We start from the raw sequence: 27951 nt of genomic DNA on the forward strand, positions 1-27951 counted from the left end.
TTGAAGGGAAAGGGTTGCATATGTTGGGTTATTTTACCTTTGAATTTCTTTCAATAACTAATCTGGCTGCTTCTTGCGTTCTAAAATATGTCTTGTTTAGCAGCATCAAATATTCAAGTTGTAGCAATTCATGTGGTTTCCTACTTGCTAGTGTATAGCTTGTAACAACTCTGGGAAATTCTAGTTGTTTATTGATCTAATTAAAGGGTATAGAGTAATATTAGCTTATACTATCAACGCATTAAAGTAGTTTATCAAGCTTTAATCTATCATGCAGTCTTAGGGTTAAGTAACCTGATGAATGATTGTAGAATATATTCCCAACCCGAATTGCGGGTACATGAAATTTCACTGGTCAATGCATATGACGAATCACATTGTACAGTCATGTTAAGCCATCTTTTGAACAATGGGAAGATCTTAAAGTTACTTGTGTGCCTATTTGGTGCTAGTGCTACTGATTCATTTTGTTTAAATACTGTTACATACTTGTTCTCATGTCAGTTATCAGAGTATTAGGTATCCACATATTGCCCTTAAATAAGTTGGAAATGGAAGGGAGAAAAGGAAAGGTAAAGGAAGCAATTCTATCATCTAATTTTTATGCATGTGAGTGGAATTCCAATTTAATTTCTTATTAAAGGGAAAGGAGAAGGTGAAAAAGAAGATGCTGCACCACATATAACTACCATTTGGTTTGGGCTTGACAAGCAACTTAAATTGAAAAAGGAGAATTTTTCTCATCTGGACATGTTCATGGCAAGAGTGTCTATACTAATAGACAATATATTAGGGTTTTCAAAAAAATTATGACAGAACTCAAAGCAAACAGTTAAGTAAAGACTGGAAAGTTGAATTTAAATCTTGGTCGGCTTAATTTGGCATAGAAACACAAGAACCCCAGCTACATTTTCCATCTGAAATCATGGAAGCAGAAACGATTATCTCACATACATAACTTGCCACCATAACAGCTCTTTCATCTGTAAAAATGTTAAAATCTGATACTGTTTTGCACTTGCAATAACAGATCCATAGACATCATCACTATGAGGGACCTAAAACTACCTCTGATTCTTCTTACTTGGTCATGTTCATTCATATATATATCTAACGACATAAAAAAAATATCCATATTACTTATTGGTTGATAATGACTTGTGGCTTGTCATAGCTAGCAAGCACGTTAGTTTTTGTTATGAAATAAAAAATCTTATACATTACATACAACATATGCGATAATAATTTTATATTCTAAATAATAATAATTATGTGTACCAAATCTATTTCGAAACAAGCAAATTGAATTTTCCAATTTTTTTAGATCGAGATATTTACCAAATCTTTTAAAATTCCTATGAACTTTTAATTTGTTATCATAACACAATAAAAGACCAAATCTTCCAAACCCACTATCAATTTAATTTGTTTGTAAAACTTGCTAAAATCAAAATCATATATATATATATATATATATATATATATATATCACTTTTCCTATAAGGCTCTTGAATCATTATTTGTTTCTGCATAATAACTACATTTATCATTATAACTATTTGTAGAATAACTAAAATCCAAAGTCATTTCTCAAGTACTTATTTCGACATCAAGCATACGAAAACTTTCACTTTGTCTAATGCTCTTTCAGGTAAGAGGAAAAAGATTTAGCTTCAGTGTATGGAAAGAGAATATGTTTGAAGCACTACTCCACGGAAAGTTTATGGATGAAGCTTTGGCTATTAGTTCCATATTAAACTTGTAATTTGAAACAAAATCAACATAGTGGTGTTGGAGTTGAATGTTGAAGATGATAAAAAAGAAAGCATTTGAGCGTGCATGCCAAGTTTGTATTTGCATCATATGTAAGATTGAGTTAATGGGCTTCCACCTAAAAGGATTGATGGCCCCTTGCCTATTGTTTCAACTTTACAATTTCAGGTCTACGGTCTTTCTAACACTACTTTTGATGAAGCCCCAAAAGCCCATAGCCCCTAATTCCTCTGCCTCTTGGAATCAATTTTCTTTCCGGTCTATTGGTTATCTAAAAATTCACTAAAGCAAAGACAACGGATTAACTGGTCTATATTTGAACCTTGCTTCATCTTCCATGTTCTTCCCAAATTCGCCAGAAAAAAAAGTGGCGTGTCCAAATTGTTTAAAATGGATTGAGAATCAAAAGTTTTTCCTAGTTCCCATGATTTAACACAAGTTCAAATTAAAGCAGGTGGCTAATCCAGGAGAGTTAATGCTTAACATGAGCCCAATATGCAACCTTATCGAGTAGGTCAATCAAAGGCCAATATTTCTCAACCTAAGTTGACAGTAATTTTTTGGAAGATTATCATCCTGCTTTCATTAAAAGGAAGGAATGAAATAATTCCTTACATCAAGAGGAACCATTACAAACAGACCCACCCATACACCCACTTCTTCCAGGCAAGTAGATCACTCCAACACCCCTTTATAACATTAATTGTCCATCAGTTGAAGTAGTCGATTCATTCATAAGGGTCATTATCATCGTTTATTGAATTATTTCCATATCTGTAGATCAATGGAAGCAACGTTACTGCTGCTGGAGTACACGACAAATAATAAGTTATTTTATCTTGTAGTGGAGTTTAACTCGACTGTACTCAGTATCCAACCACACATGAATCCAGAACTCAATCCATTTAATGTCATAAATGTACCAAATAGGACACTGCCAAGCTTCTCATATATCATGTCATAATTTAGCTTAAATTCGACAACCTTATCATTTAGGTTATGAAATTTAAGATGTCTTGACAGAATGAAAATGACTTGAAGTAGCTAAATTATTTAAATTCGATTATCAATCAGTCACTCTTTTGGGTTCCACTAAATTCATTTAAGATTAATTCAAGAAATAAATAAAAAAAATCTCAAAAGATGTATTAGACAAAAAACTTTGTGTTGCTGATCAATTAAGGATAAAAACTTGGTAATGGAATTGAATCATATTCTGGCTTTGTAAACTCCCTGAACGGAATTATACAAATAAATTGAACTAATTTATGATATTAAACTTTGAGTAATTTTAGTAGCCAATGGAAAAATGAAGAAAAATTTCACCAGGCAAGCGAACATAACATTAGCTTTTCCATTCTGATTTAATAAGACTTACATTAGATGAATCCATGAACAGCCACATGAATTTCGGGGCTTAAGATATGTGAAATCAATGAAGGTTGTAATTGCCCTGAGCTGATCAGTCGTATCATTCTGGTTTAACATATAGAAGCGTATTTGACAAAGGTTTACAAGTCCTGGATCAGAAGGATGGGTATATCACTGGACTGATATTAAAAGCGAGACTGCCTTTCCAGAAAAAGAAAAGCTAGACTGACAATTACCTAAGTATAATATCCTAGTAAAAATCAGTATCTTATCTTTTCCTAGGATAAATATGGGCCTGCAATGGAGTCTTCATCCCCACCGTGAACTCCTGCTTCTCCTCCAAGCTGACCTCATCTCCATCCATAGCCTTCCATTCGAGGTTCCAAACAAGATTTGCCACAAAATACTCCAGATGAAGCATGGCCAAGCCGAGTCCAGGACAAATCCTCCTCCCTACCCCAAACGGCATCATCTTGATTTCCCTAGTTCCTGTTATATCAAAGACTTCCCCGCTTTTATTGCCACTGCTAAGGAACCTTTCAGGCTTAAATGACATTGGATCCTCCCATATTTTCGGATCCCACCCCATTTCTGCTATCATGAAATTAATGGTAGCATTCTTGGGTACGGAAAATCCTCCGAGGACTGTGTCTTCTCTCACACTATGAGGCAGAACAAAGTGGCCTGGTGGGTGCCTTCTTAGCCCCTCCAAGATCACTGCCTTCAAGTAAGGCATCTTCTGCAAATCATCTTCCTTGACCTCTTCCTCTCCATCTCTCACAACCCCTTTGATCTCCATGAATAGCTTCTCTTGAACATGTGGATATTTCACCATGTTTGCCATAATCCACTGCAAAGCAGTGGAGGTAGTATCTGTTCCACCATTGAGAAACTCAGAGCTCAAAGTGGCAATTTCCTGTTCAGTAAGATTCCTTTGTCCCTCCGGTAGTTGAAGATCAAGCAAAGTATCAACATAGGCCAAAAGATACTCGTCATCATCAGCTTCCTCTTTGTCGTCTTTACTCTTGCTCAATCTCTCCTCTTTCACTTTCTTTCGTGCCCTTATCAAACGAACCAACACCTTTTCTTGAACCTCGAGGGCCTGACAGAACTCCTTCCAACGTTTATGAAGCAAAAACCTTGTCAAGTTAGGCCAGAAATTGAGTAGGTTGAATCTTCCTCCCACGTCTATTAGCAAACGGCGCTGAATACTCTCAATCTCTTTAATTTGTTCTTGATTAAGCTTGTCACCGAAACACATCAGCACCAATAAGCAGAACATAGCATATTGAAAATGATCCACAGCACGAACTGGTTCTCCAGTTTTAGAGTGTGAGATTAACGATTCTAACAAGATTTGAAGAACCCATTTCCGAGCATGAGAGTAGGATTTTATACGCGAAGGATGGAGGATTTGAGCTGTGAGGTTACGCCTCAAAAGTCTCCAAGTTGGACCGTAGGGAGCAGAGTTGATATTATGTTGATTACATGTTACAATCTTGGCTATGAAAGGAGGTTCGGGGCGGTCGGCAAACAAAGCACCGCTTTGAATTAACGCCTGGTGGGCGAGAGAGCGATCGGAGATGAAAATAGCAGGGCGAGAAAGAATGTTGAGAGTGACCATCGGACCAAGCCTGTTATGGAGGTTCCGGAGGATTGGTTCCAGTTCGGAAAAGGTTCTCCTGAGCCATAAAATGTTGCTGATAATGGGAATGTTGGCAGGGCCCGGAGGGAGTGTTTGGGAAGGGTTCTCGGAATGGGATGAAAGAAGGTTAATGAGAGCTCTAAAGAGAAGAGAAATGGAGATGGTGACGAGAATGATGAACCAGGTTTCCATGTTGCTTTGGGTTGAGAGAGAGTTGTGTGGTGGATACATAAAAGAGGATTTGAGGGAGCGGCAAGTATTTGTAATTTGAGTTTGTTGGCAAAAGCTTGACTTCATGTAACGAGGTCAAGAGAGATAGGAAATGTATACTACTGTGCTTTTTAATTGGAAGATGATAGATTGATAGAATGGCTTAACTTTTTTGTGGTGGTAGACTAGAGTGAGTCTCTAGATATTTTGTCTGAGATATTAGCGGGAGCTTCAACTGTATTTTAAATGCTTACCGTGGTTTCATTTTTAAATCTTAGCACCAATTCAAGAGTCACAAGTCCTTCTCTTATCTTAATTGAGGCTTATCTTAATTCGTAATATCTCTTATAAAACGTCTATTCAATGAAGAATATTGAATAAATTTTGATATCACATTACATCGGTTTACATTTTCAATCATAAAAATACATTTGTTTATTAGATGAAAAAAGATTTTTCAAACTTATTTCATCTTTTATTAATTTGAAATTTATGTAGTGTATAATGTTATCAAAAATTATATTTTTACAAAAATTATATAATTTTAATAAATTTCTGTTTTTAATATCGTAAATATACAAGTTGCTAGTTATTTAATATATTATAAGGACATGTTTTCATCTTAACTTGTAACGAGAAGATAATTTTAACATATAGCTCGTTTTATATTTTAAATATATAATTTTAATTCAATAGCACTTTTTTTAAAAAAAATTACCTGAATAACACATTACTTAAATTAATAGAGATCTTTAAAAAATATAAAATTAATAACAAATCTCATATATATATATAGAAATAAATTGATAGTATGTTGTCTTTTTGTTAATAATAAATGTATACATTCCTTTTTATGTTTCATTTTCCCAATAGTTGCATACTCACACAATGTACAAGTTTATGTAAAACAATTATACGATAACATATTATAATTTTGTTTTATTTATATAATCATATACATATTAACACTGCAAACCATTATAAAGCTCATCATCCAATCAAAAATATAAACGCATGTTTATAATTTAAGGAGAAAAAAATGATGAAGTAATATTTCAAAAAAATCACAATCTTTTTTATTATAAGTGAGGGAGAGAGATTCGAATCTTACTCTTTAAACAGGGAGATTATATATCAACAAATGAGTCAAATGCTCGGGTGTAAAAAAATTCATAATCTTTGATATTTTATTATTTCAATAATTAATTCATTTATACCAAAAACTTTACGCACATAAGATATAAAAAAAGATACAAATTGAAGGATTCCATTAACCAATCTTTAGAAATATATATAATTTATATATTATATTCACAACTCAAAATTCCAACACAATTAAATAGGATATTACTATTAATTACATTCAATATAACAAATTAATTAATAAATAAGAAAATTGTCACACTAATATTCTAAAATATCAATTTTGATGGAAATGGGGATTAAAATTGAAGGCCTGAACTGGTAACCGGGCTCATAAACAGAGTTAACTCGTTAGGCCCATGGAAAACAACCAGAAGACGAGGGCCCAGCCCTAGAAATCAACATTGGAATGCAAAATTTGATAAATGCCAGAACCCAAGAAACAATTCGGAGATACAAAATTTGGAATTTTGAATTTAAACGGGAGCTTTGGGGAGGAGAAGGCGAATCGAGAATGGCAACCACTTCCAAGAACATGAAGGGTTTCTACAGGCAAAAGAAGAACAACAGTAGGGGAGGCATAACCAAGTCGAAATCCTCGAAATCAACCAAAAACTCGTCGCCCAGTCACGCCGCTACTTTCGGTTCCGATATCACCCAGCCCGCCGCCCTTACTTCTCCCGGCGGTTCCCTCGATCTCAAAGGCCACACTCTTTTCCCTTTTTCTCTTAATGGGTATTTATAAAAAATAAATACTATTATATTTCTTTACTTACTTTTATTGGTTTCTTGGGAGGAAGCAGATGATTTTGATGTGCAAGAGGAAGTGTCAAGGCATTTTGATATGAACATGGCATATGGACCGTGCCTTGGGATAACGCGGATGGCTCGTTGGGAAAGAGCTCAAAGGTTGGGGCTAAACCCTCCTAAAGAAATTGAGAATCTCTTGAAAGGTGGGAAAGTGAAGTTAGAATCCTTATTTGATGGTCGTGTTTAGTTAATTGTTACTAATGATTTTTGGGTGACATGTACAGCCTCTAGCTGTACTTTTAGTTTGGTGTTCAGTGTTCTTAATGTTGTAATGAACTGGAGAAGTTTGGTAGTTTTAATGGAGATGTTAGGCGATGACTGATTTGGTGTTTAATGTTGTGTTATGATTAAAATTGGATCTAACAAGTTGATTTTCTTTTAGAGTAATTCGCGTGTTCCTAACTGATTTTGGCCTTTAAAAGATTTGAAGGGAAAGGGTTGCATATGTTGGGTTATTTTACCTTGGAATTTCTTTCAATAACTAATCCGGCTGCCACTTGTGTTCTAAAATATGTCTTGTTTAGCAGCATCAAATATTCAAGTTGTAGCAGTACATGTGGTTTCCTACTTAATAGCGTATAGCGTATAGTTTTATATCATAAATTAGTTCAAATATTCAAGTTGTGTTCTAAAATGGCTTGTAGTGGCTGAATTACTTAAATTCGATCATCAATCAGTCACTCTTTTGGGTTCCACTTAATTCATTTAAAATTAATTCAAGAAATAAACCAAAAAAAAATCTCAGTAGATGTATTAGACAAAAAACTTTGTGCTGCTGATCAATTAAGGATAAAAACTTGGTCGTGGAATCGAAACATATTCATTATTCTGGCATTGTAAACTCCTTGAACAGAATTATACAAATAAATTGAACTAATTTATGATATAAAACTTTGAGTAATTTTAGTAGCCAATGGAAAAATGAAGAAATATTTCACCAGGCAAGTGAACATAACATTAGCTTTTCCATTCTGATTTAATAAGACTTACATTAGATGAACCCATGAGCAGCCACATGAATTCCAGGGCTTAAGATATGTGAAATCAATGAAGGTTGTTGCTACAATTCTGGAAGAATTTACTATCCAGCTAATTGCCCTGAGCTGGTCAGTCGTATCACTCTGGTTTAACACATAGAAGCGTATCTGACAAAGGTTTACAAGTCCTGGATCAGAGGATGTGTATATCATTGGACAGATATTAAAAGCTAGACTGACTTTCCAGAAAAAGAAAAGCTAGACTGACAATTACCTATATATAATATACTGGTAAAAATCGGTATCTTATCTTTTCCTAGGATGAATATGGGCCTGCAATGGAGTCTTCATCCCCACTGTGAACTCCTGCTTCTCCTCCAAGCTCACCTCATCTCCATCCATAGCCTTCCATTCGAGTTTCCAAACCAGATTTGCCACAAAATACTCCAGATGAAGCATGGCCAAGCCGAGTCCAGGACAAATCCTCCTCCCTACCCCAAACGGCATCATCTTGATCTCCCTACTTCCTGTTATATCAAAGACTTCCCCACTTTTATTGCCACTGCTAAGGAACCTTTCAGGCTTAAATGACATTGGATCCTCCCATACTTTCGGATCCCGCCCCATTTCTGCTACCAGGAAATTAATGGTAGCATTCTTGGGTACCGAAAATCCTCCGAGGACTGTGTCTTCTCTCACGCTATGAGGCAGAACAAAGTGGCCTGGTGGGTGCCTCCTTAGCCCTTCCAAGATCACTGCCTTCAGGTAAGGCATCTTCTGCAAATCATCTTCCTTGACCTCTTCCTCTCCATCTCCCACAACCCCTTTGATCTCCATTAATAGCTTCTCTTGAACATGTGGATATTTCACCATGTTTGCCATAATCCACTGCAAAGCAGTGGAGGTAGTATCTGTTCCAGCACTGAGAAACTCAGAGCTCAAAGTGGCAATTTCCTGTTCAGTAAGATTCCTTTGTCCCTCCGATAATTGAAGATCAAGCAAAGTATCAACATACGCCAAAAGATACTCGTCATCATCAGCTTCCTCTTTGTCCTCTTTACTCTTGCTCAATCTCTCCTCTTTCACTTTCTTTCGTGCCCTTATCAAACGAACCAACACCTTCTCTTGATCCTCAACGGTCTGAAAGAACTCCTTCCAACGTTTATGAAGCAAAAACCTTGTCAAGCTAGGCCAGAAATTGAGTAGGTTGAATCTTCCTCCCATGCCTATTAGCAAACGGCGCGCAACATTCTCAATCTCTTTAATTTGTTCTTGACTAAGCTTGTCACCGAAACACATCAGCACCAATAAGCAGAACATAGCATATTGAAAATGATCCACAGCACGAACTGGTTCTCCAGTTTTAGAGTGTGAAATTAAGGATTCTAGCAAGATTTGAATAACCCATTTCCGAGCATGAGAGTAGGATTTTATACGCGAAGGATGGAGGATTTGAGCTGTGAGGTTACGCCTCAAAAGTCTCCAAGTTGGACCATAGGGAGCAGAGTTGATATTATGTTGATTACAGGTTACAATCTTGGCTATGAAAGGAGGTTCGGGGCGGTCGGCAAACAAAGCACCGCTTTGAATTAACGCCTGGTGGGCGAGAGAGCGATCGGAGATGAAAATAGCAGGGCGAGAAAGAATGTTGAGAGTGACCATCGGACCAAGCTTGTTATGGAGGTTCCGGAGGATTGGTTCCAGCTCGGAAAAGGTTCTCCTGAGCCATAAAATGTTGCTGATAATGGGAATGTTGGCAGGGCCAGGAGGGAGTGTTTGGGAAGGGTTCTCGGAATGGGATGAAAGAAGGTTAATGAGAGCTCTAAAGAGAAGAGAAATGGAGATGGTGACGAGAATGATGAACCAGGTTTCCATGTTGCTTTGGGTCGAGAGAGAGTTGTGTGGTGGGTGAAAGAGGATTTGAGGGACCGGCAAGTATTTGTAATTTGAGTTTGTTGGCGAAAGCTTGACTTCATGTAACGAGGTCAAGAGAGATAGGAAAAGTATACTGCTGTGCACTTTAATTGGAAGATGATAGAACAGAATGCCTAACTTGTTTTGTGGTGTTAGACTAGAGTGATTGCGTACCAATTCGGGAGTCAAAGTCCTCCTCTTATCTTAATTGAGTCTTACCTTAAGTCTTAATGTCTCTTATCAAACGTCTATTCAATGAAGAATATTGACTAAATTTTGATATCACATTAGACCAGTTTACATTTTCAGTCCAAAAAATACGTTTGTTTATTAGATAAAAAACAATCTTTCAAACTTATTTCATCTTTTATTAATGTAAAATTTATGTAGTGTATAATGTTATCAAAAATTATTTTTTTACAAAAATTATACAATTTTAATAAATTTTTGTTTTTTATATAGTAAATATACAAGTTGCTAGTTATTTAATATATTCTAGGGACATGTTTTCATCTTAATTTGTAACGAGAAAATAATTTTAGTATACAGCTTGCTTTATATTTTAAATATATAATTTTAATTCAATAACACTTTTTTTTAAAAAAATTACATGAATAACACATTACTTATAGTTGATAGAAATCTTTAAAAAATATAAAATTGATAACAGATCTCATAAATAGATATAGATATAAATTGATAATATGTTGTCTTTTTGTTAATAAGTCATATATATTAAAACCTTCGAGGGCATCAGATATAAAACTGATACAAATCCAAAGATTTCATTAACCAATCTTTAGAAATATATATAATTTATATATTATATTCACAATTCAAAATTCCAACACAATTAAATAGGATATTACTGTTAATTACTCTCAATATAACAAATTAATTAACAAATAAGAAAATTGTCATACTAATATTCTAAAATATCTTTTGAAATAAAATAATTTTGATGGAATAGGGCTTCAAATTGAAGGCCTGAGCTGCTAAACGGGCTTATAAACAGGGTTAACTACAAGCTATGCCGTTAGGCCCATGGAAAACAACCAGAAGACGAGGCCCAGCTCGAGAAATCATCGTTGGAATGCAGGATTTGATAAATTCCAAACCAAAGAACCAATCCGGAGAAACAAAATTTTGAATTTTGAATTTAAACAGAAGCTTTGGGAAGGAGAAGGCGAATCAAGAATGGCAACCACTTCCAAGAACATGAAGGTTTTCTACAGGCAAAAGAAGAACAGCAGTAGGGGAGGCATAACCAAGTCGAAATCCTCGAAATCAACCAAAAACCCGTCGCCCAAACACGCCGCTACTTTCGGTTCCAATATCACCCAGCCCGCCGCCCTTACTTCTCCCGGCGGTTCCCTCGATCTCAAAGGTCACTCTCTTTTCCCTTTTTCTTTTAATGGGTATTTATAAAAAATAAATGCTATTATATTTCTTTACTTACTTTTATTGGTTTCTTGGGAGGAAGCAGATGATTTTGATGAGCAAGAGGAAGTGTTAAGGCAATTTGATATGAACATGGCATATGGACCGTGCCTCGGGATAACGCGGATGGCTCGTTGGGAAAGAGCTCAAAGGTTGGGGCTAAACCCTCCTAAAGAAATTGAGAATCTCTTGAAAGGTGGGACAGTGAAGTTAGAATCCTTATTTGATGGTCGTGTTTAGTTAATTGTTACTGATGTTTTTAGGGTGAAATGTACAGCCTCTAGCTGTGCTTTTAGTTTGGTGGTCAGTGTTCTTAATGTTGTAATGAACTGGAGAAGTTTGGCAATATTAATGAAGATGTTATGCGACGACTGATTAGTTGTTTAATGTTGTGTTATGATTAAAATTGGATCTAACAAGTTGATTTCTTTTAGAGTAATTAGCTTGTTCCTAGCTAATTTTGGCCTCTAAAAGAGTTGAAGGGAAAGGGTTGCATATGTTGGGTTATTTTACCTTGGAATTTCTTTCAATAACTAATCTGGCTGCTACTTGCGTTCTAAAATATGTCTTGTTTAGCAGCATCAAATATTCAAGTTGTAGCAATTCATGTGGTTTCCTGCTTGCTAGTGTATAGCTTGTAACAACTCTGGGAAATTCTAGTTGTTTATTGATCTAATTAAAGGGTATAGAGTAATATTAGCTTATACTATCAACACATTAAAGTAGTTTATCAAGCTTTAATCTATCATGCAGTCTTAGGGTTAAGTAACCTGATGAATGATTGTAGAATATATTCCCAACCCGAATTGCGGGTACATGAAATTTCACTGGTCAATGCATATGACGAATCACATTGTACAATCATGTTAAGCCATCTTTTGAACAATGGGAAGATCTTAAAGTTACTTGTGTGCCTATTTGGTGCTAGTGCTACTGATTCATTTTGTTTAAATACTGTTACATACTTGATCTCATGTCAGTTATCAGAGTATTAGGTATCCACATATTGCCCTTAAATAAGTTGGAAATGGAAGAGAGAAAAGGAAAGGTAAAGGAAGCAATTCTATCATCTAATTTTTATGCATATGTGAGTGGAATTCCAATTTAATTTCTTATTAAAGGGAAAGGAGAAGGTGAAAAAGAAGATGCAGCACCACATATAACTACCATTTGGTTTGAGCTTGACAAGCAACTTAAATTGAAAAATGAGAATTTTTCTCATCTGGACATGTTCATGGCAAGAGTGTCTATACTAATAGACAATATATTAGGGTTTTCAAAAAAATTATGACAGAACTCAAAGCAAACAGTTAAGTAAAGACTATAAAGTTCAATTTAAATCTTGCTCGGTTTAATTTGCCATAGAAACACAAGAACCCCAGCTACATTTTCCATCTGAAATCATGGAAGCAGAAACGATTATCTCACATACATAACTTGCCACTATAACAGCTCTTTCATCTGAAAAAATGTTAAAATCTGATACTGTTGTGCACTTGCAATAACAAATCCAAAGGCATCATCACTATGAGGGACCTAAAACTACCTCTGATTCTTCTTATTTGGTCATGTTCATTAATCTATATATCTAATGACATAAAAAAAATAAAAGAAATAGCAAAGTAAACAAATAAAGAAAAAAGCATTAGTGCTTCTGATAACTTTTCTGAAGCTGCTCCTCCCAATTTAGCATTTAACACCATATTTTGAAAACACCAATGCTACTTACTCCGTCCTGGTTTTGGATTTCACATCATCAGGTATGCATGATGACCAAAATAGTGGCAGAAAGGTGCAAACTGCCTGTATTAGGAGGCCAAGAGGAAATCCAGAAAAATCATTTTCTGTGACCCCAACATAGGATGCCAATGCGACACCAAGGTATCCACTCACTATGAATGCAAGGGCAACAGCTGACATGACAAATGCCATTAGAGACCCTTCACATCCTGGAGGGCAGAGTTGTGCTATTAGAACACTAAATGGCAGAATCTTGAAGAAGAACAGAACCTCTAAGACACCTGAGAAAACTACAACATAAACCGAGTCTGGCACCCCCATCTGTTGATAGATTCCTTTCACAAACAACACATCTGAAATCATGAATACTGCCATTGTTAGCTGAATGGCTTCAATCAGTTTCCTTGGTCGGACTGACTTGAAGCGACGATTGTAAATGACACCCCATAACAGCATTACTGCCTGCCCAAACACCTTAGAAATTCCCAATAGAGAGGCATCAATCTTCAAATATTGTGTTTGGTAAAAGAACATGGTCCCTGTCAGTGCTGGAATTATGGCATAGGATGCGGCAAACCAGGTTATTGAATAAGCTATCTCAGGTTTTCGCAATGCAACTAAGAGCTCTGAAAGCTGCTTCTTAATCCCAACATTTGATGGACTTTTTGGAAGATTAAGAGAGTGCTCAGGAACTGAGACAGTTATGAAAAACTGGAAAGCAAGGAGAAGTCCAAAGAAGAGGAACATTGATTGGGGGGAAAATCTGTCAATGGCGATGCCACCTAACAGGTTCCCAAGGACTCCACCAACAGAGGAAGCCATCCAAACAAATGACTGGAGCTCACCTGAGGAAGCTGATTGAGACTTTTTGGAAGAAGTTTGTGTTTTTCCTGTCTCGGCAACAATGGCATCATTAGCAACCTCAGCTATTGAAGCGCCAAGATTACTGAGTAGAAGATATAGGCTCATAGTTAACATTGAAATGTTTGATTGTGAAAGGATTGTTATTGCTAGCCATGACACTGCTTGTAAGAAAGCTGCAACAGGGTAAGAGCAAAAGTTATTATGGAGAAGAAATAGACATTCAATTATTTGAGAGGTTACATTTGTTTAACAAACAATAAAATAGTATATTCATGTTTAACTGATTTACCTTAATAATATGTTATTCAAATTTTAACAACAGTATCAGATGGTGCCAGTCAGCTTAACTGCAGGTTTAATCATCTATAATTGCACCAGGAACTTACAGTCACATCCTCTCTTCCCCATTTTCAGGGGTTTTTATCACTGAGGAGTATATTGCATAAAAGCATAGCCACACAAGTATTCAATCTTAACATTAATATTAGAACCACAAGCTTTACTTCAACCAAAATCATTCTATCCTTCACAGAAAACTATCTTATCCTACACAATATCTCTGGTTGTTTGAAAGCAATTAGAAGCACAATAACATAATATACAACTAGGTTTAGTAGGTTTGTCAGTAAAAATATCTTTACTTTTTCATAAAATAAGTAGTTATCAACCAAAAGGAAAGAAAAATGGTGAAGCAATTGATTCTCATGAAGAAACAGAACTTCCCATTTTTATAAATTTATTTAAACAAAAAAAAGGGATAAAGTTGAAGAAATGAATAAACTTCAGACCATTTTTCCCCCTAAAATCACCTTTTCCTGAACTAGCCTTATTATACTAATAGCAAGTTACACAAATTAATAAATTAATCCCATATTCCTCCAATGCCAATAAATATAAATTTATTATGTAAAAATCCCATACATGCCTAAAATCATAAAAAAAGAAAAAGAAAAAGATAATCATTAGAACATTTCCTATTTTCCAGAATCAAACAGAGAGTGGCATTATCGTAAATAGAACACAAAACACCGACAATTAAAAAAGACCATAAAATTTTTTTTAAAAAAAAGTAAAAAGAATTACCACCGATGGCGATATAAGGAACACGGTGCTGGCCAGAGATATAAACGGCATCGGAAACGACACCGTAGAGGGGCTTCGCAACCATAGGGAGATTAGCAGAATTCTGAAGGATTTGAAGAGTAGACGGGTCGACCTTAACGCTATCTTTCAGAAAGAAGTTAACAGCCATCCATGGAAAACACCTGAATCCTTGGACCCAATACCCGACTCCCAGAAGGCTCCGGACCCGATTGGCCTTCCCTTTCGCGGGTTGCCTCCCATTTCCGTCCTCAGCTGACACCATAATAATAATAATAATAATAATAATAATAATAATGATGATTTTACAAAAAAGAAGAGGTTAATTTATTTGTGAATTTTACTTTTCTCTTTCACGTTCTGGTTTTGATTTTGAAAAGAGTTCTAAGCGGCGGAGATGACGGTGGCGATGGAGTTTTGTACGATCGTACTCTGGTGAAGGTGCATGAAAGTTTGTATATTTGTAACTGTAGTGTAACATTGGTTTGTAGTTTATTCTAGAGCAATCCTTGTTAAATAAAGTGAAATGTGTTTTCTAATTATTAAATCTTGATTTCCTTTGGATTTGGACAGACTGACTGACTGACGTTTTCTTTCCTTCTTTCACTTCTTTATCTTTTTCTTTTTTCTCTTACTTTCACTGATTCTGGATTCTGGATTCTTGATGCTTGAATATATATATATATATATATATATATATATTATATTATATTATATTTAAAATAAGTTTTATTTTCAATCTGAACTAAAAATCATTTATTACAATATAAAAATTTCCTTTTCTATTTTTCTTTTCACTCAATTCCCCCTCCTTGCCAAATATAAGGTTTCAAACAAAAAATAATATATATGTTGAAAAGAAGTTGGAAACAACAAGAAAAGAATCACTAAAGGAAAATATGACTTTGGTATTTACAAAAACATTCCATATTTCTTTTTTATATATATTTTCGTGTTTCTTCTTATCAACGGAGATAGGCAATGCTGCCTTGATCTGGAGAGGAATATTCTTCTGCCTCCCTTTAAAATAAGATTTGGAATAGAATATCCTAATTTGGTTGCAATTCCCTGAACTTTACTATTATTTTAGAATGAAAAGTGTAACTTATCGAATTTCTCCACTTTGTTTTATATCATCTAATCTTTACATGTGAATTTTCTGACAGGCTTCCCAACCCTAATTTATGCCTTTAAAAGCATTGCCATTTTGAATTTTAGTTCAATAATTGCCTTAGTTTAGTCATTTTTCACTTCATTAAAATTTTAAAAAAGATAAGTCCCCTAAAAAATCCTACAAAATAAAAAGTCTAAGTTTCTTCGTTTGATGATGTGATGGGCGAGGCTAGCTAGAAAGTGAAGTTCATATTTGTTTTAGTGATCACTAGAAAACAAACAAGATTGCCGAAAGCAAAAGAAAAGGAACATAGATTGATTCATTCGGTTGGGGGGCTACCAGCTAGCTCCACCCATACAACATTAAGCATTGAAAGATAATTATATAAATGTTCAGGATAGACTCATAATTCACTACCTTTGTTAATTAAATTAGACATGTATGGTATGGACTTTTTTGGGTGCACTAATCCATGCTTTTAGATTATTAGAAGCTAAAATCAAATTTGACCTCATTTTCATAAAACACAAAACCCTTTCATTTCTTTTATCTCATCTTAATTGCAATGGTGAACCTTTTGAGGAAATGCAGCAGCAAAATGTATCTACCAAATACATGGGGGCAAGGAAAGCATCAACCCATGACAACATTTTCATTATTTTTTCTCTCGTCTAATTTATGATTCAAAATGTTCAAAATTGAGAAAATATAATGTATGCTGCTTGGGCTGTAAAAGCATGCTTACTGCAGCAAGTATTTCTCAACTACCGTCCTGCCAAACTTCTCTTGAATGTCTTTCGGAGTTTCAATCTGAAAAAATGGAAATTGTAAAAGATGACAGCAGTCCAGTCATTGTGATACTTAGGATGCAAAAGAAAGGGAATATTCATCATGTTGGTGATGGGGCTACTTACTGCATTGAGGGCTTTAAAAAGAGCCTTGACTGTGTTGTGAGGATTCCTTGAGCCAACAACCTAAGAAGAAGAAGAGGGTTGAGGTTAACTATAAAAATGGCCAAATTTCAAACACTTTTGTAAAGAACCTGATTCAGGTAGAATTCTGTTACCTTTGATTTGACATTCTTGAAGCCAGCTAAATTTAAAATGATTTCGACAGTTTTTCCAGCTTTCATACCAGTTGTAGTTGGTGCAGGCCAGAGATACACCTATCAAAAAAGCATGCAAATTCAAACACGGTGAATGCAAAGAACCTTCGAGCAGCAACAAAAGTGGAGAATTAACTCGCTGAGATTGTGATAAAAAAACAACTAAAGATAGTAATGCACCTTAGTCTTCTTATATGCTGTTTGAACTGCATGGGCAATTGTATGCTCCTCATGCCGTTCAATATAGTGGAGATTCTGGAAGCATTTCTCATATGCCTGTTCGTTGACCACCCGGTCAGTAAATTTCACACATCAATTCATCAAGCTTGTGACAGAAAAATGATTAATGATAGGAAAGAACGTGCTCATGAGGGACAATACTGATGGTGTTAGACACCTCTCAATCCAGTTGGTTTTATGTACCTCAAATCATAGAATCATACCAGGAAAGTAGCCCATTAAAAACCAATTGTAACAAAAATGAAGAAACTGAACTTTACCAAAACTACACCCAAAAAAAAAGGAATTCGACAGAAGCATGTGAATATCAGATTCGAAATCCATCCAAATCAGATTAGCTAGTCAAACTAAGTACAACATATGAAACCCAGCCAAAACAAAACTTCAGATTATAAAAGTTCCAGAGGCAAAAATCTACTTATTAATTTAGAATTGCACATGTCCATTGTATAAAAAATCTAGACGATAGGTACAGATAAACCTATCTCAAAAATCCAAAAATTGAAAATTGTCACATCAGGAGTAAAGTGTCAAAAGTGCATATGTTTTCCCTTCATTTCTGATAATGCCCCTAACTCATACATGAAGGGAATATCCTAATGCTCAAGGCATGTCAAATACTATATCAAGAAATGTCCAAAGAAAAACTGGATACCAATCCATTATATTTTAAAACATGTCCCGAAAGATATCAATTTTCCAGTCCACCCATAGAAGTTAAATAACTGATTCACCTACCAATAATCTATCTAGTGCATTAATCAACAATAAAGAAATAAAATCACTAACATGTTACCTTTTGGAGGGCAATAGGGACTGCTGCGCCTTTGGCTTTTGCATAGCCAACAACACCGTGATAGTTTCCACAAGCTAACAAAGCAGTGTACTTGATCACTTGCCCTCCCTGGATCATATCAAATTCAAAATGAATTATATAGAAATCACTCTAATAACAAAACAAACTTAGATGGCATGACATTACCTTAGTTACTTTACAAGTTCGATTTACATCTATCAACCTCACATCAAAACCCTGCCATATTCAATAAAAATTGAATTAATTACCTATAACATAAAACTGTTGAAAACAAAAACGAGTTACAAAGAGACAAAAGCATCAGCACACAAGTGAAGCTTGAAGAGAAGCAAAGAAGAAACCAGGAATAGTACAGGACCATAAGAAGTGCACACCACGTTTATAGAAGAAATGAAGCCAGAGAACAGAAGTAGTACTTTTGAAGTGGTTGAATTATGTACTATTGCCCCCTTGAAAAGACATCTTATGTCAAATACAAAAGAAAGAACCCCAACAAACTATCAATCTAATCATCCCAAACAGATGTCACGGAATGAGACACATTGGAGTCATGCATTAGAAACTCAATGTGAATAAATTCAAATAATCCATCAAAAACTTAAAACCGCATCAGCGAAGAATTTCACGTAGAAATAACAAATCTGGGCAAAACATGGAGTAAACCACATTCCTTAATAGTGCAATGAACTCAGAAGCAGCACAGAAGCAAACTGTGCTTGTATATCATTACCTTGCTATTTATCTTAGGATGTTCTTTTACGTATGTTGTATTCCTACCCTTTTAAGATGAGACTGTTTCTTCAATAGCAGTAATGCAGATTCGCAGAGAGAGAACTCATTCCTTTAATAATACAATCAGCTCAGAAGCAGCACAGAAGCAAACTGTGCTTGTATATCATTAGCTCGCTATTTATCATAGGATGTTCTGTCATGTATGTTGTATTCCTACCCTTTTAAGATGACACTGTTTCTTCAATTTAAGCAGTAATCCAGCTTACACAGAGAGAGCACCCATTGTCTAGTGCAAAGAGAAAAGTAATTAGACTTAGAAATGCAATTTGCTCAAATCCAAGTCTTAGGGCCATTTTATGCAAATATAAACACATGATTGTTTCCCTTTTCCTCCTCCAAGAAGTGGAAACCGTTTTGGTTAGACCATAACTCAGTAATGATCCTTTTAGAATTGAATTGCATCTATTGCCCCAATCCACCTGCGGTAGTTTGTACTTCCACCAGAGTAATTACGTTGCCAACCCACAGAAAAGAAATCTATATTGGTATATATTTTATTACTATCAGCAAAACTGCGTTGACAGCAAGCAAATATGGACCTTAATCTTTATAAATTCCTTAATAGGCTAACACCAATGACACACGTGACAATCATCCTAATTACTTTGACAAAAAGGTTCATCTTACAAATTGATGGTCAAAAGCACACATTATAGCGGTCAATCAAGATTCAAGCAGAAAACAATTTTTGTTTGACTGCCTATTGGATTTTCAAACTTAAAAGACAAGAAAGCAAGCTGCAAAGTTGTACCACATTCAAAATGTCCATGATACAAAATTCAGGCTTATCATCACAGAGCCACAATACACAATTACATGTTTCCCCAGAATCCATATTCTCAGTAAAAACTGCAACCAGAATTAGAGTATAAGCTTCTCCACTCAAAAAAAAAAAAATATATATATATATATATCATTGCTAACCCAACCCTAAAAGAAAATTAACAAAACCTACTGCTTGTTTATTAGATTCTGCCAAAGTGACTGCTTAGTCCAAATTTTATAAATCAATAATGCAATAAAAGGAAAGCATTTTTGTACCTCTAGGCAAAGGAATAGGCTATATCTTTTTTTTACTATGAATTTATAAACAAATTACCTCAGGTACTACATACTCAAGTTCAACTATAGCTATTTACAAGGTAGCTTAACAGTAAGCTCAAACATGAAGCAAATGCATTGTGACCTTAAAAATTAAAACTTCAAAAGGGTAGATAACTTCACCACAGAGCCATCAGAGAACACTGAACAAGTATGCTAACACCCATACAGCATATATCACGTTGCAGAGTCTTTTATATGGACATCTCATATTTTTAACATGATGTCAACATTATTTTTTCTATTCAACACCTGAATAAATAATGAACTTGCGCACTCATATATATCATCAGAGAATATGAAGAAAACTAAAACTTCAGCTTAAGAAATTTCCTAGAATTTTTTCAATGCAACCTATTTCATACTTGCAAGGAAATGATAAAAGGGGGAGAAACATCAGAAAGACAAACTCCAATCAACAGCTTGCTAACTAGAGGCATGAATATAAATGAAATGTATTTAGGAAAAAGAAGAATAACATAAGCTTAGCCTTTTCCTCCTCTAGTTTTAAATTACTATTTGTAAAAAAAAAAAACTGATGCTTTGGAAGCAATCACGTAGGGTCTTGCATGCACTTACCTTTCTGTAAAGAGGTTTTCTTTTCTTTTCAATCAAAGCATTTCTTTCCTCAGCAAGATCTCTGATCTCCTCCTCCAGAAGCTTTCCCTTCTTCCCGAAGGTATGATCCAAGTCTGCCAGCTTCTCTTCAAGTTTCTTGTCAATAGCATTGAGCTTCTCTAACAGTATGTTATCCTTCTCTTTCATGTCATCAAATTCTTCATCATCATCGTCATCAGCAGCAGCTCCTCGTACCATTTGCTCTTCCTCTTCTTGTCCAGCATTTTCCACAAGATCATCAGATTGACCAACTTGTTCAAGCTGAATAACTCCATAATTGGAAGGATTGTTGGGATCATAGGCTTCCTTCCATTCAATCAGCCTCATTGCCCTATTTAATTTTTGCTGAAGAATGAATTTCTCCTTGCCTTCTGCTACCTTAAGTCGATTCATCAACTCACCAATGACCCTGTATTCAGGGCGAAGCCGAAAATGCTTTTCCTCAAACTTGTCAATTTTTCTCATACATTTGAAAGCTTCATCAAGTGTCTCTGTCCAGTGTGTTCAGGTAATAAGTCATGGCTAGACCAAAAAATGATAGTTATACCAAATTTTTAATGTATTATGTTGTTATGTTATGCCTTATCACTGAGTAAACATAAGTATCTTTCTTTCAGACTTCATCAGATTCACTGAATATATTTACTTCATGAAACTTGCAAACAAGTCCAAGTTCATTTAAAATTTTACCAAATCAAACTTGAATATTATTTTGAGCTTGACAGATGAGTCAAGCTTCATTTACAAAGAAAAAAAATGAGCTCGAACACTTTGGTATCAGTTCAACTCATTCATGACCCTTATAAAGCAATTTTTTTAACTTTTTCACAATACTTAAGAGAGCATAGTCAATCATGCAACTTATCATTTCAAAAGAATCACCGAATCAATCAACGTAATCAATACAAATGATCAAATTGTCTTCTTCTTGATAAGATTTGGAAAAGAAGAAAATAGTTGGCATTGTCCCTATTTTCCCATGAAAATAATGTTTAAATCTTCATTTTCACTCTTTATCTAAGCAACGTGATAAACAATCCCAACTCTCCTACTCAAAAATACGAGCCTAAAGCCATAAACTTTAAATGTATAATATGCTTAAATACACCTACGTTGTATTGTATATTACATCATGCTGCTTATAGTGAAAGAAAACAAAAAGAAAAAGAAAATTTCTTTTTTTTTTCTTTTTACCGGCCTCAGTGAAGTCCTTTAGCAACTCCTCATGCCTCTTATGCTTCTTCTCAAACTCCTCAATCCTCTTCTGAACTGCCTCAGGCCCAAACCTCTCATCATCTTCATCTTCATCGCTATCAGAATCTGTAGGCTCCTCGTACCTGTCTAAATTCCCAGTATCCTTCAATTTCTCCTTCTCAAGCTTCTCTATCAACGGCATTACACCCATGTAATCTTCTTGATCCTCTTCATCAATATCCTTTGTATCCAAACCTTTTCTCGTCCTGTCCTCTTTTTCTCTCCGCTTCTCACGCTCTACTTCAGCAAGAAGATCCCGAACTTCTGTGGAGGAGGCTGTGGAGAAATGGGCTCCTTTCGAAGAAAGTGAGGATTTCGGTGTTTGCTTAGCGGGAAAATGTGGGAAAGTTGAGATTTTCCGGTAAAATGAGTGTAGGGTTTTGGACCTGCTTTGAAGGGTTTGGCTGAGGAACCTAGAGCACAAAGATGCTTGGGATCTTGTTGACATTTTCTTTGCTATTGGCTTATCATCTGAGATATGAAGAATCAAAGTTCATTGAAGACAACAAAAAAATTAGAAAAGAAAATTGGAGATTTTCCGAACAGAGGTTTAGGGTTTTAACACTGAAGCAGGTTTGTTAAAGAAATGGTGACAATTTTACATTTAAAAAAAAAACAAATATCACAAATTATAAAGAAATTATGTTTGGGCTTCAGTCCATGGTTATTGGGCTTTGTTTTATTGGTTTTTAATTAAATTATTTCAATTTTTTTTATTTGAATGATTGGTGAACGAACGGTGATATACGGAGGGAGTAAAATAATATAGAAAAAAAAATATAATTTCATTTAAGATACTATTCTGACAAATAATTTTCAAAATTAGATACTGAATATTCAAAAAAAAATACTTAATGCTATTAAATATGAGTATTTGACGAACAATAAATTTCTCATTCATAAATATTTCAAGTTTGAATGTGAAATATTCGAACTCTATGTAGTAAAATAATATAATCCGAATATTTGAAAAATTATGTTTATTGACATCCATAACAAAATGACATAAAAAAAATCATTGTCGGTTGAAAATTATAATAAAAAACTATGTAAAGATCAGCTTGAGTCCTGGTTTGAATAGCATCTAAACGGTGCGTTTTGATTGTCTCGTTTCTTTCGAGTTCATCCCTACATTGAGCTCAACTCCTTAACGAGCAGAAACTCTGTTTAGTTCCTTCTTGTCTGCTCAGTTTCAGTTCCAAAATCCTAGGAAACTACTTTGACAACTCTGGTGCAAAAACCCAATTTTTTCCTTAAAATATAAATCCACACGTTTAGTTATGATAAAATATTTCACCTCCCATAAAAAATTTCTCTTTCCCTTCCATTTTCTGTCAAGATCCTCCACTTTCTCATCGACCAAACACCCGTCTCCCCATAAACCCTCCAAAATCCCACCACCCTTTTCTCCAAACACTCTTTCCAATCCAACAATCCCCTCATCGAAATCCCATCTTTACGCCTCACTTTTCTGCACTCTTATCCACTTATACTTAACCTGTGGAAGATTTTCCCAAGCCAAGGACACATTTTGTAACATGAGGAAACATGGTGTCATTCCCGTTTTGCCCCTGTGGAATCACCTTATTTACAGTTTCAATGCCTCTGGCTTGGTTTCTGAGGTAATGCTACTTTACTCTGAGATGATAGCTTGTGGGGTTTTGCCTAATGTTTTCACAATAAATGTTTTGGTTCATTCTTTAGCCAAAGTTGGTAATTTGAGCTTTGCCTTGGAATTGCTTAGAAATGTTGGTAACAACAACAATGTTGATACTGTTACTTACAATACTTTGATTTGGGGTTTTTGTGAGCAAGGTTTGGCTTATCAAGGTTTCGGCCTTTTGTCTGAAATGGTAAAAAAAGGTATAAATTTTGATACTTTTTCATGTAACATAGTTGTTAAGGGATTTTGTAGAATTGGGTTTGTTAAATATGGAGAGTGGGTTATGGATAATTTGCTGAATGGTGGGATTTTTAAGGATGTTATAGGGTTTAACATATTGATTGATGGGTATTGTAAGAGTGGAGATATGAATTATGCAGTGCAAATAATGGATAGGATGAGAAGAGAAGGTTTAGTGCCTGATATCATTAGTTATAATACTTTGATTGATGGATTTTGCAAAAAAGGTGATTTTGCTAAGGCTAAAGGTTTAATTGACGAGATTTTGGGTTCTCGTAGGAAAAAGGATTTTATGATTTTGGATGAGAATGATCATCGAAGTGAGGGTGAGAACAGTGTGATATTGGAACCAGACCTTATTACACACACTACACTTATAAGTGCCTACTGTAAGCGAGAAGCGCTTGAGGAAGCACTTTCCTTGTATGAAGAAACAGTTGTAAATGGGTTTTTGCCTGATGTCGTCACTTATAGTTCAATTATGAATGGCCTTCGCAAGCATGGAAAGTTTGCTGAAGCAAAAGTGCTATTGATGGAGATGGAGAAGATGGGTGTGGATCCCAATCATGTCTCTTATTCTACTCTTGTGGATTCTTTCTTCAAAGCAGGGAATTCCATGGATGCTTTTGCCCTTCAAAGTCAAATGGTTGTTCGTGGAATTGCTTTTGATGTTGTTGTGTACACTACACTGATGGATGGGCTTTTTAAGGTTGGAAAGCCTAAAGAGGCTGAAAACACGTTTAGTACTCTTTTAAAGCACAAATTGGTGCCTAATTTGACCACCTATGCAGCATTGATTGATGGCCGCTGTAAGTCGGGAGACATAAATGGTGCAGAATCTGCATTGAAAGAAATGAAGGAAAAAAATGTTGTTCCTAATGTCGTGACTTATTCTTCTGTCATAAACAGCTATATCAGGAAAGGAATGCTTGATGAAGCTGTTAACATGATGAGGAAAATGGTGAGTGAAAATATATTGCCAAATGTTTTTATTTATGCTGCACTAATTGATGGATATTTCAAGGCAGGTAAAGAACTAGTTGCTCTTGATCTCTATAATGAAATGAAACTGGCAGGATTAGAGGAAAACAATTTTATACTTGATGCTTTTGTGAACAACTTGAAAAGAGCTGGAAGGATGGGGGAAGCTGAGGTTTTAGTTAAAGATATGATGTCCAAGGGCTTGTCACTTGACCATGTAAACTACACATCTCTGATGGATGGCTTTTTCAAAGAGGGAAAGGATTCAGCTGCTCTTATCTTGGCCCAGGAAATGACTGAGAAGAATATAACATTTGATGTTGTTGTGTACAACGTCTTAATTAATGGTCTTTTGAGGCTTGGAAAATATGAGGCACAATCTGTTTATGCTAGAATGAGAGAGTTGGATCTGGCTCCGGACCTCATTACATGCAATACCATGATTAATGCATACTGCAAAGAGGGTAAGTTTGAATATGCATTAAACCTCTGGGATGACATGAAGAGTTGTGGTTTAATGCCAAATTCCATAACTTGTAACATTCTGATCAGAGGTCTTTGTAGAGCTGGTGAAATTCAAAAAGCTCTAAATGTTTTGAATGAGATGCTGGTTTTAGGCTTTTCACCTACCACTTCTATTCACAAATTTCTGCTTGATGCATCCTCTAGGAATGGAAGGGCTGATGCCATTTTGTTAATGCATGAACGTCTTGTTTCCATGGGACTTAAACTTAATCAGGCAGTTTTCAACACTCTCATCACTGTCTTATGCAGACTAGGGATGACCAAGAAAGCCATTTCAGCTTTAAACGATATGACAGGAAGAGGGTTTTCAGCTGACACAATAACTTACAATGCACTTATAAATGGATATTGCAGAGGCAGTCATATAGAGAAGGCTTTTGCTACATATTCTCATATGTTAAGGGAAGGAGTTCCACCAAATGTTGTCACTTACAATCTGCTTCTGAGAGGTCTCTCAACTGCCGGTTTGATGAAAGAAGCAGATGAATTATTTAGCCAAATGAAAGAAAAAGGCTTGAACCCTAACGCTTCAACATATGATACATTGATATCTGGCCATGGTAAGATTGGAAACAAAAGGGAATCTGTAAAAGTTTATTGTGAAATGATTTCCAAAGGATTTGTTCCGAGAACTGGCACCTACAATTTGCTTATCAGTGGTTTTGCTAAAATAGGAAAAATGTCCCAAGCTAGAGAGCTTCTTAAGGAGATGCAATTGAGGGGAGCATTGCCTAATTCTTCAACTTATGACATACTGATCTCTGGTTGGTGTAACCTCTCTGACCAGCCAGAGCTGGATAGGGCATCAAAATTATCATGCCTAGCTGAGGTGAAAAAATTGCTTCTGGAAGTGAAAGATAGACAGTTTTTACCATGTGAAAGTACTCTTTCCAATATCAGTTCTGCCTTTGCAAAACTAGGAAAGAAGTTAAATGCTCAGAAGGGACTATACATGAGAAAGAACATACAAGAAATAAGCTAAATACAAACAGGGGATTCCTTCAATTTGGATAGGCAACTTTCTTGATCTTCATTAGCTCTTCATTCAGAAACCTGGCTTCAGTTCTTTGTGCATGGTATGCTCTTACTGCTTTGCGTTTAGCATATGGATGTCATGTTGCTGCTCCCATCTCTGATAAGCAGTGATGCTGGCAATGAAAACTATTCTATGTTTCTACGACTTTGAATTATTCACATGTAGACTGTAAGAAAGCTTTAATAAGATGCATGCATTTTCTTTGGTTCTTTTTTTTATTTTCTTAGGAATCTTTCCATTGACATTTTATTAGCAATTTGCAAGCACCATGCTAGGACTATCTCGATTAACCACTGACATGTTGGGCCTCTCTACAGTCATTACAGTGCATGGTGATATTCAAGGGTTTCATTTATGGACTTCTTATCAGCCGTTCTTAGTCCAACAGAGTGGGTATGTGAGTTTTGATATGTAAATTTTAAGTTCTTTCTTTCTTTTATTGCCACATTATAGGTCTGTATTTTCTTCTATCTTTCCCTCTTTGTGTCTTCTTATGATAAAGAATATGAAAAGTGGAGATAGCCATTGATTTCTACCTTTAACAGGTTTCTTGATTTTGAATCAGAAAAAATTTCCATTGTGTGAGAAGAGCAATGCATTCACTGTTGGATTCAGCTTCAGGCATATGGCTTTCAGAGGCAAGATTTTGCACATCATCTTTCAGTCAGTGCTGTCTGCTGGTAAAAAATTTTCATTGCAGGAGGAGATTGATGTATTCACTGTTGGATTCAGCTTTAGGCAAATGGTTTTCAGAGGCAAGATTTCATACTGTCTTTCATCATTTCATGATAGTGTACTGATAATACTTTGCAAAACTGCCCCAAACCTTAGTAATCAGTATGCACTCAATTCGTGGCACCTATGTCTATCACATTTTGCTGGACAAGACCCAGGGCAATGTTTCTCCGCTAGTAATGAAGCTTCTAGGCTGCTTCAGAACTAATTCAGCATTCTGAGATTGTCAGTGTATGGGATAGTGTTCAAGACATTTCAATGTTTAAAACTTGATTTGGTATGAGCCAACTATAGAGGTGCTAAATGCATATCTTGATCACGGGAGAAGACTAGGGGGACATTGGACTCAAAAGCTTTTCAGTTGTATCCCTCTTTTCAACTTTCAGTAAAGAAAGGAAGGCTTCATAGCTTGGTCAGTGCACTTGTCTATTATAGTTGAACAAAACATATTGTTGGGCTGACAATCTGATGCCCTTGGTAATTCTGATGTATAACTTTTAATTGATGTTGTTTTACTAAATCATGGACGATTGAGCGTCCTGTCCTTGTGCTGTCTATATCCTTAAAAGTGGATTTCATGCTGATGAAACATCTCCTATAACTAAAAGGTTGCATCTCCTCCTTTTCCTAGTATCCTCTTGAAGACTAAAAAGAGGTTTCAAGTCTGATAATGCTATTATTTTATTTATTTATTGTCTTTTTGGTTTGAGCTAATTTGAAGCATCTTCACATTATTCTCTCA

General features: G+C 35.4%; 5 protein-coding genes and 2 pseudogenes across 10 annotated transcripts; 3 read left to right on the plus strand and 4 right to left on the minus strand.

Moving 5' to 3' along the window:
- Positions 1–3093: 3093 nt before the first annotated feature.
- LOC18599639 (cytochrome P450 89A2 pseudogene) lies at positions 3094–5044 on the minus strand (annotated as a pseudogene).
- A 1560-nt stretch (positions 5045–6604) lies between these two features.
- On the plus strand, positions 6605–7286 carry LOC18599640 (uncharacterized). Its single transcript, XM_018121171.2, has 2 exons — positions 6605–6846; positions 6946–7286. Exons 1-2 carry the CDS (start codon positions 6657–6659, stop codon positions 7137–7139), a joined length of 384 nt encoding a protein of 127 aa, XP_017976660.2. The 5' UTR covers positions 6605–6656; the 3' UTR covers positions 7140–7286.
- A 612-nt stretch (positions 7287–7898) lies between these two features.
- On the minus strand, positions 7899–9894 carry LOC18599637 (cytochrome P450 89A2 pseudogene; annotated as a pseudogene). Its single transcript, XR_016026390.1, has 2 exons — positions 8204–9894; positions 7899–8097 (listed from the first exon to the last, which is right to left on the minus strand). The product of XR_016026390.1 is annotated as a cytochrome P450 89A2 pseudogene (transcript).
- Positions 9895–10912: 1018 nt separating this feature from the next.
- LOC18599641 (uncharacterized) lies at positions 10913–11670 on the plus strand. The gene is made up of 2 exons (XM_007029692.3): positions 10913–11230; positions 11330–11670. The coding sequence occupies exons 1-2, from the start codon at positions 11041–11043 to the stop codon at positions 11521–11523; spliced, it is 384 nt and encodes a 127-aa protein (XP_007029754.3). The 5' UTR covers positions 10913–11040; the 3' UTR covers positions 11524–11670.
- A 1021-nt stretch (positions 11671–12691) lies between these two features.
- On the minus strand, positions 12692–15635 carry LOC18599642 (Major facilitator superfamily protein). Of its 2 annotated transcripts, XM_088806859.1 has the most exons (3): positions 15333–15629; positions 14971–15243; positions 12692–14060 (listed from the first exon to the last, which is right to left on the minus strand). In XM_088806859.1, exons 2-3 carry the CDS (start codon positions 15137–15139, stop codon positions 13009–13011), a joined length of 1221 nt encoding a protein of 406 aa, XP_088662985.1. In that variant the 5' UTR covers positions 15140–15243; positions 15333–15629; the 3' UTR covers positions 12692–13008. The 2 variants fall into 2 exon arrangements, with proteins under 2 accessions (XP_088662985.1, XP_007029755.3); XM_007029693.3 differs by having other exon boundaries at positions 14971–15635.
- A 1072-nt stretch (positions 15636–16707) lies between these two features.
- Positions 16708–22617, minus strand: LOC18599643 (Ribosomal protein S5 family protein). The gene is made up of 8 exons (XM_018122361.2): positions 21970–22617; positions 20737–21266; positions 18430–18480; positions 18244–18351; positions 17388–17483; positions 17169–17267; positions 17017–17076; positions 16708–16912 (listed from the first exon to the last, which is right to left on the minus strand). Exons 1-8 carry the CDS (start codon positions 22475–22477, stop codon positions 16844–16846), a joined length of 1521 nt encoding a protein of 506 aa, XP_017977850.2. The 5' UTR covers positions 22478–22617; the 3' UTR covers positions 16708–16843.
- Positions 22618–23658: 1041 nt separating this feature from the next.
- Positions 23659–27951, plus strand: LOC18599644 (PPR repeat protein). 4 transcript variants are annotated; one of them, XM_088806880.1, is made up of 3 exons: positions 23659–26514; positions 26792–26871; positions 27020–27951. In XM_088806880.1, the coding sequence occupies exon 1, from the start codon at positions 23673–23675 to the stop codon at positions 26418–26420; it is 2748 nt and encodes a 915-aa protein (XP_088663006.1). In that variant the 5' UTR covers positions 23659–23672; the 3' UTR covers positions 26421–26514; positions 26792–26871; positions 27020–27951. The 4 variants fall into 4 exon arrangements, with proteins under 4 accessions (XP_088663006.1, XP_088663007.1, XP_088663005.1 ...); XM_088806881.1 differs by having other exon boundaries at positions 27040–27951; XM_088806879.1 differs by having other exon boundaries at positions 26792–26867.

This window comes from Theobroma cacao, chromosome 5, assembly GCF_053813885.1.
Source record: "Theobroma cacao isolate CCN51 chromosome 5, ASM5381388v1, whole genome shotgun sequence".
Lineage (NCBI taxonomy): Eukaryota > Viridiplantae > Streptophyta > Magnoliopsida > Malvales > Malvaceae > Theobroma > Theobroma cacao.

Excerpts from the sequence above, each read along its gene's own strand:
- LOC18599644 (XM_088806880.1), top strand. The coding sequence starts at position 23,673 with ATGATAGCTTGTGGGGTTTTGCCTAATGTTTTCACAATAAATGTTTTG.
- LOC18599643 (XM_018122361.2), bottom strand. The coding sequence starts at position 22,477 with ATGTCAACAAGATCCCAAGCATCTTTGTGCTCTAGGTTCCTCAGCCAA. Across the intron at positions 17,268-17,387 it reads CAGCATATAAGAAGACTAAG|GTGTATCTCTGGCCTGCACC; the intron begins GTGCATTACTAT and ends CTTTTTTGATAG. Across the intron at positions 16,913-17,016 it reads TTTTTAAAGCCCTCAATGCA|ATTGAAACTCCGAAAGACAT; the intron begins GTAAGTAGCCCC and ends CCATTTTTTCAG.
- LOC18599640 (XM_018121171.2), top strand. The coding sequence starts at position 6,657 with ATGGCAACCACTTCCAAGAACATGAAGGGTTTCTACAGGCAAAAGAAG. Across the intron at positions 6,847-6,945 it reads CGGTTCCCTCGATCTCAAAG|ATGATTTTGATGTGCAAGAG; the intron begins GCCACACTCTTT and ends GGGAGGAAGCAG.
- LOC18599641 (XM_007029692.3), top strand. The coding sequence starts at position 11,041 with ATGGCAACCACTTCCAAGAACATGAAGGTTTTCTACAGGCAAAAGAAG. Across the intron at positions 11,231-11,329 it reads CGGTTCCCTCGATCTCAAAG|ATGATTTTGATGAGCAAGAG; the intron begins GTCACTCTCTTT and ends GGGAGGAAGCAG.
- LOC18599642 (XM_007029693.3), bottom strand. The coding sequence starts at position 15,253 with ATGGTGTCAGCTGAGGACGGAAATGGGAGGCAACCCGCGAAAGGGAAG. Across the intron at positions 14,061-14,970 it reads TCCTTATATCGCCATCGGTG|CTTTCTTACAAGCAGTGTCA; the intron begins GTAATTCTTTTT and ends ACCCTGTTGCAG.